General features: G+C 46.2%; 1 protein-coding gene across 3 annotated transcripts in view; it reads right to left on the bottom strand.

The window, feature by feature from the left end:
* STAB2 (stabilin 2) overlaps positions 1-12,767 on the bottom strand; it is a 167,169-nt gene that overhangs the window by 24,048 nt on the left and 130,354 nt on the right. For all 3 annotated transcript variants that reach the window (XM_058741583.1, XM_058741582.1, XM_058741581.1), the window contains 7 exons: positions 11,764-11,823; positions 9,326-9,502; positions 7,841-7,930; positions 5,764-5,910; positions 4,307-4,363; positions 3,009-3,135; positions 1,323-1,472 (listed from right to left, as the gene is read on the bottom strand). In XM_058741583.1, the coding sequence (XP_058597566.1) occupies positions 1,323-1,472; positions 3,009-3,135; positions 4,307-4,363; positions 5,764-5,910; positions 7,841-7,930; positions 9,326-9,502; positions 11,764-11,823 (808 nt within the window). The remainder of the gene's footprint in view (positions 1-1,322; positions 1,473-3,008; positions 3,136-4,306; positions 4,364-5,763; positions 5,911-7,840; positions 7,931-9,325; positions 9,503-11,763; positions 11,824-12,767) is intronic.

Genomic DNA, 12,767 nt, shown 5'->3' on the forward strand with positions numbered 1-12,767 from the left:
CCACCTTGATGGAGGACGATCATCCCAGCCCAAGGCACCACCGGGCCACCTAGACTGTTGCATTCAGTTCCCTGGTGTCGGCCCTGCTTCTGCTCTTGCTCTACTACAGCATATTCTCAGGGCAGCAGAAGCAACACTTCCAATGTGCTCATGAACCCCTTCCCCTCACCGCTCCCCCCACCACTCACAGTCCTTCACTTAGAAGAGATGTTGTCTATTCTAAGGGCTGTCTCTGGCCGAGAAGCTCTTATGTTACCTGGCCGCTGGTGACCTTCAGATTTCATTTCCTTCCTCTCTTTCTCTTCTTTGCCCACTCTGTTCAGCCACCCTGGCTTCTTTGCTGTTCCTTTCATGCCAGGCCCACTTCTGCCTCAGGACCTTTGTGTTTGTTCATTTCTCTTCTAGGAAATCCATTCCTCTAGTCTGCACCATACCATACAGCAGCCCTTGCCACAAGCGGCTATTTAAATTTAAATTAATTAAAATTAAAAAAAAATCAGTTCCTTAGTCACACATTTTGAGCGCTCAGTGGCCACACATAGCTACTGGCTTCCATTCCTGATAATAGAGCTACAGAACATTTCCAGCATGATGGAAAATTCCTTTGGACTGGGCTGTTGTTGGATGTCCCTACACCAGCCCCTCACCTCTTTGAGGTTTCTCCTCAAATATTCCTGGTGTGAGATATCTTTTAAAACAGTGCCTCCTTTCCTTCTCCATCCCATCACCTGCTTTTTCTATCTTTATAACTACCTTTGTTTCTGCAGTTTTAATCTGTTTCCTCCCTTTGAGTGTACGTTCCTTGAGAGCCGGAATTTGGTCCCCTTCCAACACCACTGCATCCCTACAACTTAGGACAATTCCAGGCTTCTGAGAAAGTCACTTGGCCTCTTTGTGCCTCAGTTTCCTCATCTGGTAAGTAGGGATCGTAACAGTACTACCACAAAGGGTAGTTGTGAGGATTAAGCAGTAAAACACACCTGCCTTTGTGCGTAGGAGGTGCTCTAGAAACATTAGCTACCAATATTAATAAGGACTCTAAATTCATGTTGGTTGAGTGAATGAATGAATGTTGTTCAGCCACAGCTTGTCCTGATGGCTGCAGGGATGTGGATTTCACTTCTAGAGGTGAGGCTCTTTCTATGGATGGAAACCGGGAGACATCCAGGGAGGGAAAAGCATGTGAAGGCAGGCAGATGGGAGGTGGGTGGACGGGGAGAGAGGGGAAGAGGGATGTTTCTGGGCCTGGCAGGTGGCGTGGACGAGGACAGGGAACACAGCGGCCGAACAACAGGCAGGGGGAGTGGGAGCCACGAACGTACGCTGACAGTCAGGCCCGAATCTCCCGGGCAGGCACAGCTCACACGCCGTCCCGTTGAAGCCGGTGTGGCATTTACACTCTCCTATGCCCGAGTACTGATCGAGGCAGACCCCCCGGTTATTACAAGGGGCATCCGCTCCTCCAGGGCAGGCTGGAAGAAATGAAACGGCAGTGACTCGACAGCCTCCCCAGGCCCAGAACCGCTCGGCACCTTAGTAAATGTGCTGCTGACCTGCCCTCAGCTGCGGGGCTGATATCCACTGGCCCAGGAAGACCGTGGCCCCGGGGACTCACCCACATAGTGTCACGGGTATTTGGGGCAAGCCAGTGGCCTCTGGAACATGAATTTAAGTGTATCTGATAGCATTCTACCGAGGCAGAGCAATATGCTGAACCAGGCACTGTATTTAGGGGTTAGGAGCTCTGGATTTGAGTAGATCTGGGCTGAATTTGTCTGAGCTTCAGTTCTCTAAGCTCCAGATGGTGATGATGGTGACGACACGGTGCCCACTTGATCTGTATCACATTGTGACTGAAGATCAAATAAGTTACTGTAACCAAGAGTGCTTTAAAAAACATAAGGCACCGAACAAGTGGAAGGGGTGACACTGGTTTTTGTGAAAAGTGCACACTTAAGTGATGGAGTGTAGACGGACACTGGGTAACTGTGTGTACACCCTGCCCAGGATTTTCTCAACCGGACCACAGTGAATGGAGTATCCATGGTGGTTGAAACCATGGCTTCGGGAGACACTCTGTGGGACCTTGGGCTTGCTGCTTATCCTCTCTCTGCCTCTATTTTCTTATCTGTAAAATGGAGATAATGATGGCATCTACTTCTTAGAGGTCATTGCCAGGTTTAAATCTTTTTTTTTTTTAAATGTTTATTTATTTTGAGAGAGAGTGTGAGCAGTGGACGGGCAGAGAGAGGAGAGAGAGAGAGAGAGAGAGAATCCTAAGCAGGCTCTGACAGCACAGAGCCTGATGCGGGGCTTGATCTCACGGTTCAAGAGTTCCTGAACCGAAATCAAGTGTTGGAAGCTGAACTGACTAAGCCACCCCAGGCGCCCCTTGTCACCAGGTTTAAGTGTATTGCCATATATGGGAAGTAGCACTCAATAAATGTGCTTAATTAAAACAATGTGTGGCAGATGGGAAGGGCTTTTTGTTATTCAGCTATTGTTGATGTATAACTGGCTAGAAGTTCTGTCTATGTAGAGATTTCAGGATGGGCCAAAGTGTTCTTTGGCAAGGAGCCCTTTCCTGGCGAGGTAAGAGAGGGAGGTTCACCCCATAACAGGGAATAATGGCATCCGAAACATCATGGTCACACAGCACAGCACTGTGCCAAGGTAGAATTCTCCTCGATGCATTTAAACTCATGTGCTAATCAGTATCATGGGCTAGCTTCAGAAATGAAATGTGCTGTTTCCAGCAGCCTGGAAAATGTCTTCTGATGACAATCTACACACAGTAGAGTCTCAACTCTGTAAGAAACAGAATATGACAAAAGGAAAAAGGAGAAGGAAAGCTACCCAGCTCTTTAGAATGACTGCTTTTGGATCTTTTCTTAGAGGAGGTATGAAGAGCCATGCATTCGACCCCGCCCCCCGCAATGTCTGTGCTTTCACAGTGCCGCGCAGTGATGGGACAGTCAGGATCCCGAGGTGGTAAGAGGCGCCCTCACCCTGACAGTCTCGCCCGAAGTAGCCCTTGCAGCACCTGGGGAGCCGAACCACCATGACGCACTGCTCCCGGCAGCCTTCCACGTACCCTCTCAAGGACAGGTAGTATCGACACTTCTGCTTCACTCCCTAGAGGAAGAAAGTGATCCAACCCTCCGCCTTCCACCGCCCAGACTTGGGCTCTTTGGCTCTAGTCCGCCCCCCAGTGGAGGAACCTGGGTACTGCCCAAATTGAAAATGGGACTCAATGGCCTGAGCCCTTTACAAAGGAATTCTTTGCTTAGGGGGATAGATAGGCAGATGGGTGGGGGAGGGGACAGAGCTAGAGTCCACAGAAAGATTTCTCCCCAGGTTTAAGAGGAAGGACTCGTTGACCCTTAGAGCTGCAGAAGTTTGAGGTTTCTTGGAAAGAGAGTGGGGTAGAGGTAGCTTTCCATCATGCGTGGGGTCTGTGGCAAGGCTCCCAAATCATCAGCAGGGAAGAGATGAGTTACATTTTGTTTTGCGGGGGTGTTTTTGTTAGGGGTTTTACCAGTAGAGGAGAGAGAAATTGGCTTTGGAATAAGTGAAAAAAAAAAAAAAAAGCAATATTTAGTGAGTGCTTCCTATGTGCCAGGCTCTGTACCCACATTTAAAATTTTACTTTTCCTAATAACCACACACAGAATTGTTATTTGCTACATTTTATGGAGGCAAAACCATATAGATCATGTAACTTGCCAAAGACTGCCCACTGAAACTGTATCCCATAGCCATGGACTCCAAATTTCATTGGCTTAACCATTACTCTTGCATTGCTTTCTGGACCCTTATCCTAGCTTTGCTCCTTACTAGCTGTGTGGCCTTGGCCTAATTGCTTACCCTCTCTGAGATTCTTTTTTTTTTTTTTTTTTTTTCCATATGTGGAGGTAGTAATAGCTTCCTATGAATGTTACAAGGAGGAATGGGGTAATGGATAAATAAAGGGAACAACACAGAGCCAGGGACAGGAATAGCACTCAAAATGCAACTATTATTTTTATAACTATCATTATCTTGGAAAGTCCCTTCTAAGTCTACAATCCCATGGTTTTTTTAGACAGTTCCTAGAAGGTAGGTACTGGGTTGAAAAGTTGCCTGGGCTAAGAATGTTCATCTCAGCTAGGCTAAGAATGCCTGGTTGTGAAAAGAATGTTGTAAATTACAGTTATGCAACATCCCCAGAGATGCACACACACACACACTTACGCCTCCCAGAAGATTGGGGTCTAATCATGGAACAAACATACTGCTCTCCAAACGTCACTGCATTCGTAATTACCTTTGATTTACTCCACCTCGGGCAGCTGGGGGTATTGTCACAACTCCAACAATCTCCCTAGTATGCAAGAAAAGAAACGCTTAAACATCAAGAATATTGGTAAACACAAGGATATGCCCCTGGTTAATATTTTGACGGGTCGATGAAGAACTTAATCTTGATTAAGATTCTGGCTGTGGTCAAGAATGCAAAAGCAAACACACTGCCAGTTTGCCATGGAGAATTCTGAAGGTCTGTCTTGGCCCTCGGCTCCTTGGCTTATTTCTTTGAGGTGAAAAGTTCCCTGCTAGACAGAGCTGGCCCAGGGCACTGCCATACAGGCATCTGGTAGACTGGCCCCGGAAGCATGCACACAAACACCACTTTCATTATAAACTAGGTGTGATACTTTCGGCCAGTCACGCATTTCGATCCTTAGGTTTCTGATCTACAAAATAGAATGATTCTTGCTGTTTGATCTTCGGGGGATCAGGGACGGAAAATATTAACTGCAAAAATGTGTGCGAATATACTTTGGGAAGTTAGGAAGGCCACAACCCCTACAGCAGAAAGGGCAGCTGGGTTTTCATCGCCTACTTTGGTATCGGACTGGTGCCTGAATAATTTGGGATATTTAGTGAATCCCTACAAGTTGCCAGGTACCAAAGCCAACCGGTCACAGACTTTGCCACATAGGACGCTTCACCTCTTTGAGACTCAGTTCCCAAATCTACATCATAGAGTTGTTAACCAGCAACTCCTGTTATTGGATTATTTTAGGAGTAACATCAGCATTGACCCAAATGGCTGGCTCAGATGTAGTACTCCATAAATGATACATGATGGATGAATGAGTGTAAAATCTTAAAATGCCTCCTACAACCAGGGCCCAGGATAGAGATTGAATCACCACTGTTAAAAGAATGAATGAATAAAATAAATGGAGGTGTGGCACAAAAATGGCAACTTTTTGTGAAAATGGCAATTTTTTGAACAAAAATGGTTCAACCTAGGTTGAACAATATAATACTAAGTTGAACCATATGAAGTTGCCATTTTTTGTAGTCAGACCCTATAAATAGGGCAATTTTATATGGTCTCATCTGGCAGAATCGCAAAAAAAAAAAAAATGTTTGTTGAATGAATACGTGAATGACTGGATAGGTGGGTTTGACAATGAATAGCTTGTTGCAGAATAACTGGAACCCAGTTGGTACCCCACAACTATTTCCTTAATGACAAGGGAATGGATAGATGGGTAGGTTGGTGGATAAATGGGAATGTGCAAGGCCTGGATAGAGCCACGTAGATGCCTATTGATTCTGGCTCTCAAGAGCACCATCATTTGGCCCTCAGATCTCATGGGTCCTGGGCTCCCTTGAGGACCAACCCTCCGTGGTTTCATGGCAGAGTCCATGATAGATCATGAGGGCCGAACCCCAAGTGTCTCCTACTATAGCACTGATTTTAGGACTGACCGAAAAATTGTATGCGGCAAAAGTGTCACAGTGGCCCCCCAGGGTGGGATCAATCAGTAGACAGTCAATGCCGTAGGCCACACCCAGGTCAAACAAGAGTTCCCGTTGTACAATTCTGCATGTTTGGTCATTCAGGAAGAGCTCGCCCTGCGAGGGAGGGAGAGAGGGAGAAAGAGAGAACAGTCAACAATCTTTCTCAGTCTTCTCTTCTACCTAGGTTATATCAAGTGGTCAGCATTTGCAAGGCTCAGAAAGAACTAAATATGTATTATGTGTGTGTGTGTGTGTGTGTGTGTATGCTATATATAAATATATATATATGGTATATATGCATATATGTGTCAAACACTCAGCATGTACTATGTGCCGAGTAATATTCTGTGTGCTTTACCTGTTCAAATTCTTCTAACCCTCACAGCAACCCTAGAGTATCCCTGTTTACAGATGAGAAAAGCGAGGCAGCCAGAGGTTCAATAACTTGCCCAAGGTCAGACAGCCAGCAAGTGGTGGTGTGGGCGTTCCTACCTAAGCCGTCAGCCTCCGAGCCTACACTCTTGGCTACTCTGTAACACTGCCTCCACCAAAGTAGAAACAGGGGCAGCCAGGGTGTTGGGGTGGAGCAGGCATGACCTGCCTGTGGTTCAGGATAAACTTAGGTAAGGTGGCCACTTTATGCGCAATAGTGCAGTTTGTTTTTACTTAATGCTAGCTGCCAGCAAAGTGCGGGCACAACCTTTTTTTCAGAAGATACAAGCAATGGCTTTAGCTCTATAATGATGCCAATAACTTCTTTTTCCATGTCCTGGGCATTGTCTAAATAGTGCTTTAGATACATTATTGTGCTTTGCTTGCAACAATTCCAGGGCTTTCTTCCTTAAGTTCACCCAGCTAGGAAATTGTTGAATATAGCTTCCCCAAGGAAGCTATATTCTAAGGAAGAAAAATGCTTTTAGGTAGTTCTTTGGCAAAAAAAAAAAAGAGAGAGAGAGAGAGATAAATCTCAGCATCTACTGATGGGATGGACACAGCGTGATTCAGTGGAAAGAAGAGTGGAAAACTGTGATTAAATCCCCCCACTTCCACTTATGTACTGCGTGACTGTGAACAAGTTACCGAACTACTCTGAGGTTTGTTTTCACCAGGTCAATAGGATTAATGATTTCATTGCACAGGGTTGTTACAAAGATCACACCAAATGATACATTGCAAAATGCACTGAAAGCTATATTAGCACCCAGAATGGGCACTGGATATTCTTATTATACTTCTTTGATAGGTTGGTCATCAGATATAAACAGAATGTTGTATGGCCCTTCTAACAAGCCTCCTTGAAGGGAATCAACTCAGCTGGGAGCTGCATCCCTTTTGTCCTTCCTCCTTTGTGCTGCCTGGAGAGTGGACATGATGGTTAGAGCTCCAGCAGCCACGATGAACCTTGAGGTGACACTGAGGTTGAAAATGCGCTGCAGAGCAGAAAAACAGAAGGAGCTCTGCCAATGAGCCATCATATTAGCTCTGGATTGGCTGCCTCCAGATTTCTCTTAAAAAAGACACAAGTCCTTATCTATTTAAGTCACTGTCATGTTGGATTCCCCATTATATGCAGGATATAGGATGTAGCTAATATTATCCTATCACACCCATTCATTATGTGGAATTACAGGGAGGCAATATTGCTCAGAAACTAGCCAAGGAAGGTGAAAACTGCAAACTTTCTCTCTGTTGGCTGATCTAGGTAGATGGAACCCAGAGCTGGCTCCCCCTGCCAACAAGGGGCTAGAGGTGAGGCCACAGTGGGGCTGGGAAGGAAGGGAAAGGAATGACAGTATACTATCCTTGTCAAAACAAAACAAAAACAAACCAACCCAAAGCCACTCTCTGCAAGTTAAGGGGGGGCCCCTAACACCTGCTACCAGGGCTTATGCTGGCCAGGATTTATCAGGTTTTTCACAGCTAAATACTTACTCTCAGGGTAAGAGCCCCGAAGGCAGCCAGAGAAAAGGGCTTGTTGTCAATGGAGGAAAAAACGAATATTTTCTTGAAGAGGTAGTGGTTGGGGAAAGCTGTTAATACTCACAATGTCACGGCCAGTGCCGCACTTCACGCCCAGCTCAGAGCCTTGCAGGGTCGTCCAGGCAGCAGATCTGGGGAGATCCACCGCTAAAATCTGTAAGAGTGATGGTACCACATTAATACCCCAAATTTTGGCTGAAGGAGCACCCAGAGGAGCTTTGCCAATCAACCAAATCTGGCCACAGGTTTTTCCAGCTTTAAAATGACTGCTGATAGAATCAAAAGGAAGCATAATCATGGGCTGTCTAGAAGTTGGAAATTCTGTCTGTAGGGAAAGTGTCCCCCTGCTGGGCTAGCTTCAATCCCCCTTCCACACCTCTTCCATGCTTGGGAGGCCAGGGCAGATGCTGTGTTGGTGTATGAAGCCAGTGACAGGATCGGCGGGTGCTGTGTTGGTGTATGAAGCCAGTGACAGGATCGGCGGGTCAGGGAAATGGCATAGGGTGCTGTTAGGGGTTGAGCTGTGACCCCTCAAAAGTTTAGTTGAAGATACACTGACCCCCATTGCCTCAGAATGTGACTTTACTTGGAAATAAGGTCATTGCACATATAATTAGTTAAGATGAGGCCACACTGGAGTAGAGTGGGCCCTTAATCCAGTATGACTGGTGTCCTCATAAGAAGAAAAGAGAAAAGGAGAATTGTATGTGGACACAAAGACACAGGGAGAGGACAGCCACGTGACCAGAGGGGCAGAGCTTAGAGAGGTGCATCATCTACAAGCCAAGGAATGGCAAGGATTTCCGGCAACCACCAGAAACTAGGAGAGAAACATGGAACAGATTCTCCCTCAGAACCTCCAGAAGGAACAACCTTGTCAGCACCTTGATTTCAGACTTCCAGCCTCCAGAAGTCTGAGGGATACATTTCTGTTGTTTCAAGCCACCCAGTTCGTGGTTATTTGCTATGCAGCCCTAAGACGCTAATACAGGCCCTATGAATGAACCAAAGTTAGGGTGCTTGGCATTCTTGGATTAGGCAGACTCAGTCCTGGAGAGAGACATGGGTCCTGGTTGAGGACTCAGAGTGACAGGGTTTCAGCAGGAGCTACCACGCAGCTACAAGATCTTGCTTCCCCGGTCACAGTAGATCCGTTCAGGAGTGATCGAGTCTGGGGGAATCTGCCCTTTGCCTAGAAATTGTGGAACTGGGGGAGAATGAGTTGGGAACTTGGGAACTGTTACCAACAGCCATTTTGCACGTGAAGTGGGGCCGAGGAGAGTTGACCTGCAGCACGAGAGAGGAAACGATGCTCCTGGGTATTGATTCAAGTTGGAAAGGAAATCACGGGAGGTTGGAGAAACAGAACAGGCCTGGCGCACTGCGGGGGTCCATTAACCACGGGGCCAGTCGGAGGAGGACACCAGGGGCGGGGGGGGGGGCATGCCCAGGTGTCCTTCGCACCTCGGAGGTGGAGACACATTGACCATTCCTGGCTTTGATCCCCCTTGGGCACCCCTGCACTCATGTCTGTATGTTAACAAAGTACCTTGGCATCTCGGATCACGTGGAACTTCAGATACTCCTTCAGTTTGTCCTTGTTGTCTTGGTTGAACAGGAAATCCTGCTGTTCAGGGGGTAGGGCTTGCAGTGCTTGGTCGCTGGGCCAGAAGAGAGTGACTGGAGTGTGGATGGGGTCAGTGATGACGCCCAGCAAGCCCACGTCCTGAAACACAGGGAGTTGGGCGCATGCATGGCAAAGCCCAGCCACAAGGCACAGGATCCTTCTGAGGACTGAAGCCAGGCGGGGGGGGGGGGGGGGGGGGGGGGGGGAAGGCCGTCGTGACCGCCCCGGGGCTCCCTGGGACTCCAGCTGGTTCAAGGGTGACAGCCTGGCGCCCCAACCATTCTGACCCTCATTTTCTCAGGGAGCAAAACAAAGTCAATTCTGGGCTTTTGTGAATAGAAAAATAATACGTAACAAATATCTTTTTTTGATTTTTGCTACTGCTGCCCAAATATTTTAATTTCTGGAAGGGCCACTTAGCATTTCCCCATATTTCATTTAAAAAAGTGAAACTGACACAATATTGAGATATTCCTGTATAAGATTTCTAGATCACATGGACTCAGAAGAGAAATTCCTAGACAAAGGGAGGGGAATCTTTTTGAGAACCTTCTGTAACCCAGGTGCATTATATATATTCTTCCTTGTAATTTTTCCAATAACCCTATGAAGTAGGTTTTATTATTCCTTCCTATTGAGCCCCCCAGAGAGGTTTGCTAACTTTCTCTAAAAGCCTATGTTCAACCAGACGTGATACCCAGGTGTGAGGGTGACTATGAGGTTTTGGGGCTGGGTGAGCAGGCAGAGATACTTGCCTTTGACATCCCTGGAGAGTCTCATTTTGAACACCTTGACATCTCCATTTCTGAAAAACTCCGAGGGTGAGCCCCAGGCTATTTTGGAAATTGCTGGTCAATGCAGAAGTTTGTAGGCAATGCTAAAAGGGGTAGGGGTGGGGGTGGGGGTGGGGGTCTGGGTTCTAAGAGTCCTCCTGGGGCTTCTCAGGGTATGAGGAGGAGAGGGGACCTTGGAAGACCCTGTCCCTCCCTGATTCTCCTCTGAAATCTTTGGACAAGAAGTTTCTCTACTCAATTTGTGGGAAAAGTGAAGTCAGAAAGATAAACAGTAAAACCTTGGATTGCAAATTACCTGTTCTACGAGTGTTCCACAGAAACACCTAAAATTTCTAACACATTTTCACTTGATAAATGAGTGACGTCTTGCATCACTCATACGTGACTCCAAACATCACATGATCACAGCTGAGCCAATGGTTCTCTCTCTCTCTCTCTCTCTCTCTCTCTCTCTATCTCTTGCTGTGGGATTGTGAGTGATCGTCTCCCATGGTCAGATGCTTGGTCTCAGGCCACGGTGTTTGGCAGAAATCAGTGATTTTCCGGAACACTGGAAGGTGCCCACAACTGGCACTAGTATATTTTTTGTCACTTCAAAGCACCAAAGACAGGCCTTTGCTTTTCCATCCAAGAGTAAGCTTAGGAATGTTTTGCTTCCTCCTAACTCAGGCTGCCTGCAGACAGAGAGAGACCCTTTCCTCTGCTGCCTTATTGCCAGTTCCATTAAATACAGTGCACGGCAAGAGTTTGTTAACACTGGACTGTAGTCAACATCCATGCGAGCATATACAATGGCCCCCATGCAGAAAAAGATTCCATTGAGCCAATAGATAGTGACATCGACAGTGATAGTGAAAGTTGTCCTGCACAATAACCCTCCTCTCCCAGGTCTCCCTCACCAGCCACGGAGGTTTTCAAAGGTCAGTGCAGGTTAATTTGTTTCCTTGTCTTTATATTTTGTATTTTCTTTACTTTTTGTATCATATTACAGTATTGTAATCATTTCTATATGAATGTTTTTGGGTTGTGGAACGAATCATCTGCATTTCCATGATTTCTTATGGGGAAATTCGCTTTGACATACAAGTGCTTTGGATTACAAGCATGTTTCTGGAACGAATTGTGCTCGCAAACCAAGGTTTCACTGTAGTTTTAAATGCAATGTCTACCTATGCCTTAAGGCATATATTTCCCAGATTTGCATGTCGGCTTGCCTGCCCCTATTACGGAGGTGAGAATTCCAGATGTGAAGCCCCTAGTGCAAGATGTGATGCTTGAGTCCTTTCCCTTGCTTCAGCCCAGGTACATCAATTTCTAATTTGGCCGGTGTACATTATATAGCTGAATAAACCGAATGCTGTTTTGGGAATGGAGTGACAGCGAATGACTTTGTTCTATTGGAAGTCGGGACTTTCCTACGCAGATTCCCACAATGGCTGGCTTGCTCCCCGAATAAAACAAAACACTAACGACAAAACAAAACAACCCCCTCCCCCCAAAAATCCAAACAAACAAAACCCTTCAAAAAAGAAACCTCCTTAGGCAGGTAATCGCCTGGGTTTTTACCTGTAGTAGGTTGTGAAATTTGGTGTAGCCGTGGTTTATTGCCACTGTTGTAAGATTTTGCTGCAAAGGCAATAAGAATAGGAATAATACCTTTCTTCATACAGTTCACCAAGCACGTTAACAAAAGTTCAGCTGAATGAAATCAGGGTAAGATAACGTGAGAGGTACTGCAGATTGGCTCGTCAGCACCCACTCCGGCTCTGACATACCCACGCCTTTCCGCAGTCCAGCGGATGGGGGACCATGCGTGACATTTTCCCAGACTGCCTTGCAGCTCCAGCCCCATGTGTGACATAGGATCCACCAAACAGAAGAGTTTTTACAAGGATTATCGGTGGAAGGAAACAACAAGAGGCAGAGGTGACCGCTAGCAGGAGGTTCTGACCAGCACAAGGGTGGAGGCATCTGGTGTTCGGACTTGGATGTTGTAGGGGGTGAGGCTGGAGACAGGTCAGAGCAGTCCCGCAGGAAAGTCACGTGCCTTCCCCTGGCAGGTATCCCTGGACCCCTTTGTTCCCAGCTATGTAGCTTCTGAATTAGACTCTCTGGCTTTCCAAGAGATTTGCTGTTAAACTTAGTATCTTAAGAATCTCCTTTTCGTTTAAGTTAGGTATAGTGGGTTCTGTGGTCTGCAATGAAAAACCCCGGCCGATGCTAATAAATAACAATCAAATTCAAATTTGTCTTTTCTTTCAGTTGAAAATGAGTTTTACTCCAGGTTTGCTTTGAGTGATATCTATCATCTATCTATCTATCTACCTATCATCTATCTATCTATCTCATCCATCTATGTAATTTCTCCATCTTCCAAGTCTATGCAAGACCATCTGTCCATGTGGAAACTAAAGAAAAAGTTATAAAATCCATTTATCTCTTTAAATTAGGCTTTTACCTATTTACTTCTTACTAGAATAATATTCACTAGGCTTTTCCTAGTAGCTTGAGACTGAAGCGGCAAAATTAAGATGCCTCAAAATCAGAATTGTGAAAATACATTTTGAGTA

Source organism: Neofelis nebulosa, chromosome 8, assembly GCF_028018385.1.
Source record: "Neofelis nebulosa isolate mNeoNeb1 chromosome 8, mNeoNeb1.pri, whole genome shotgun sequence".
Classification (NCBI taxonomy): Eukaryota; Metazoa; Chordata; class Mammalia; order Carnivora; family Felidae; genus Neofelis; species Neofelis nebulosa.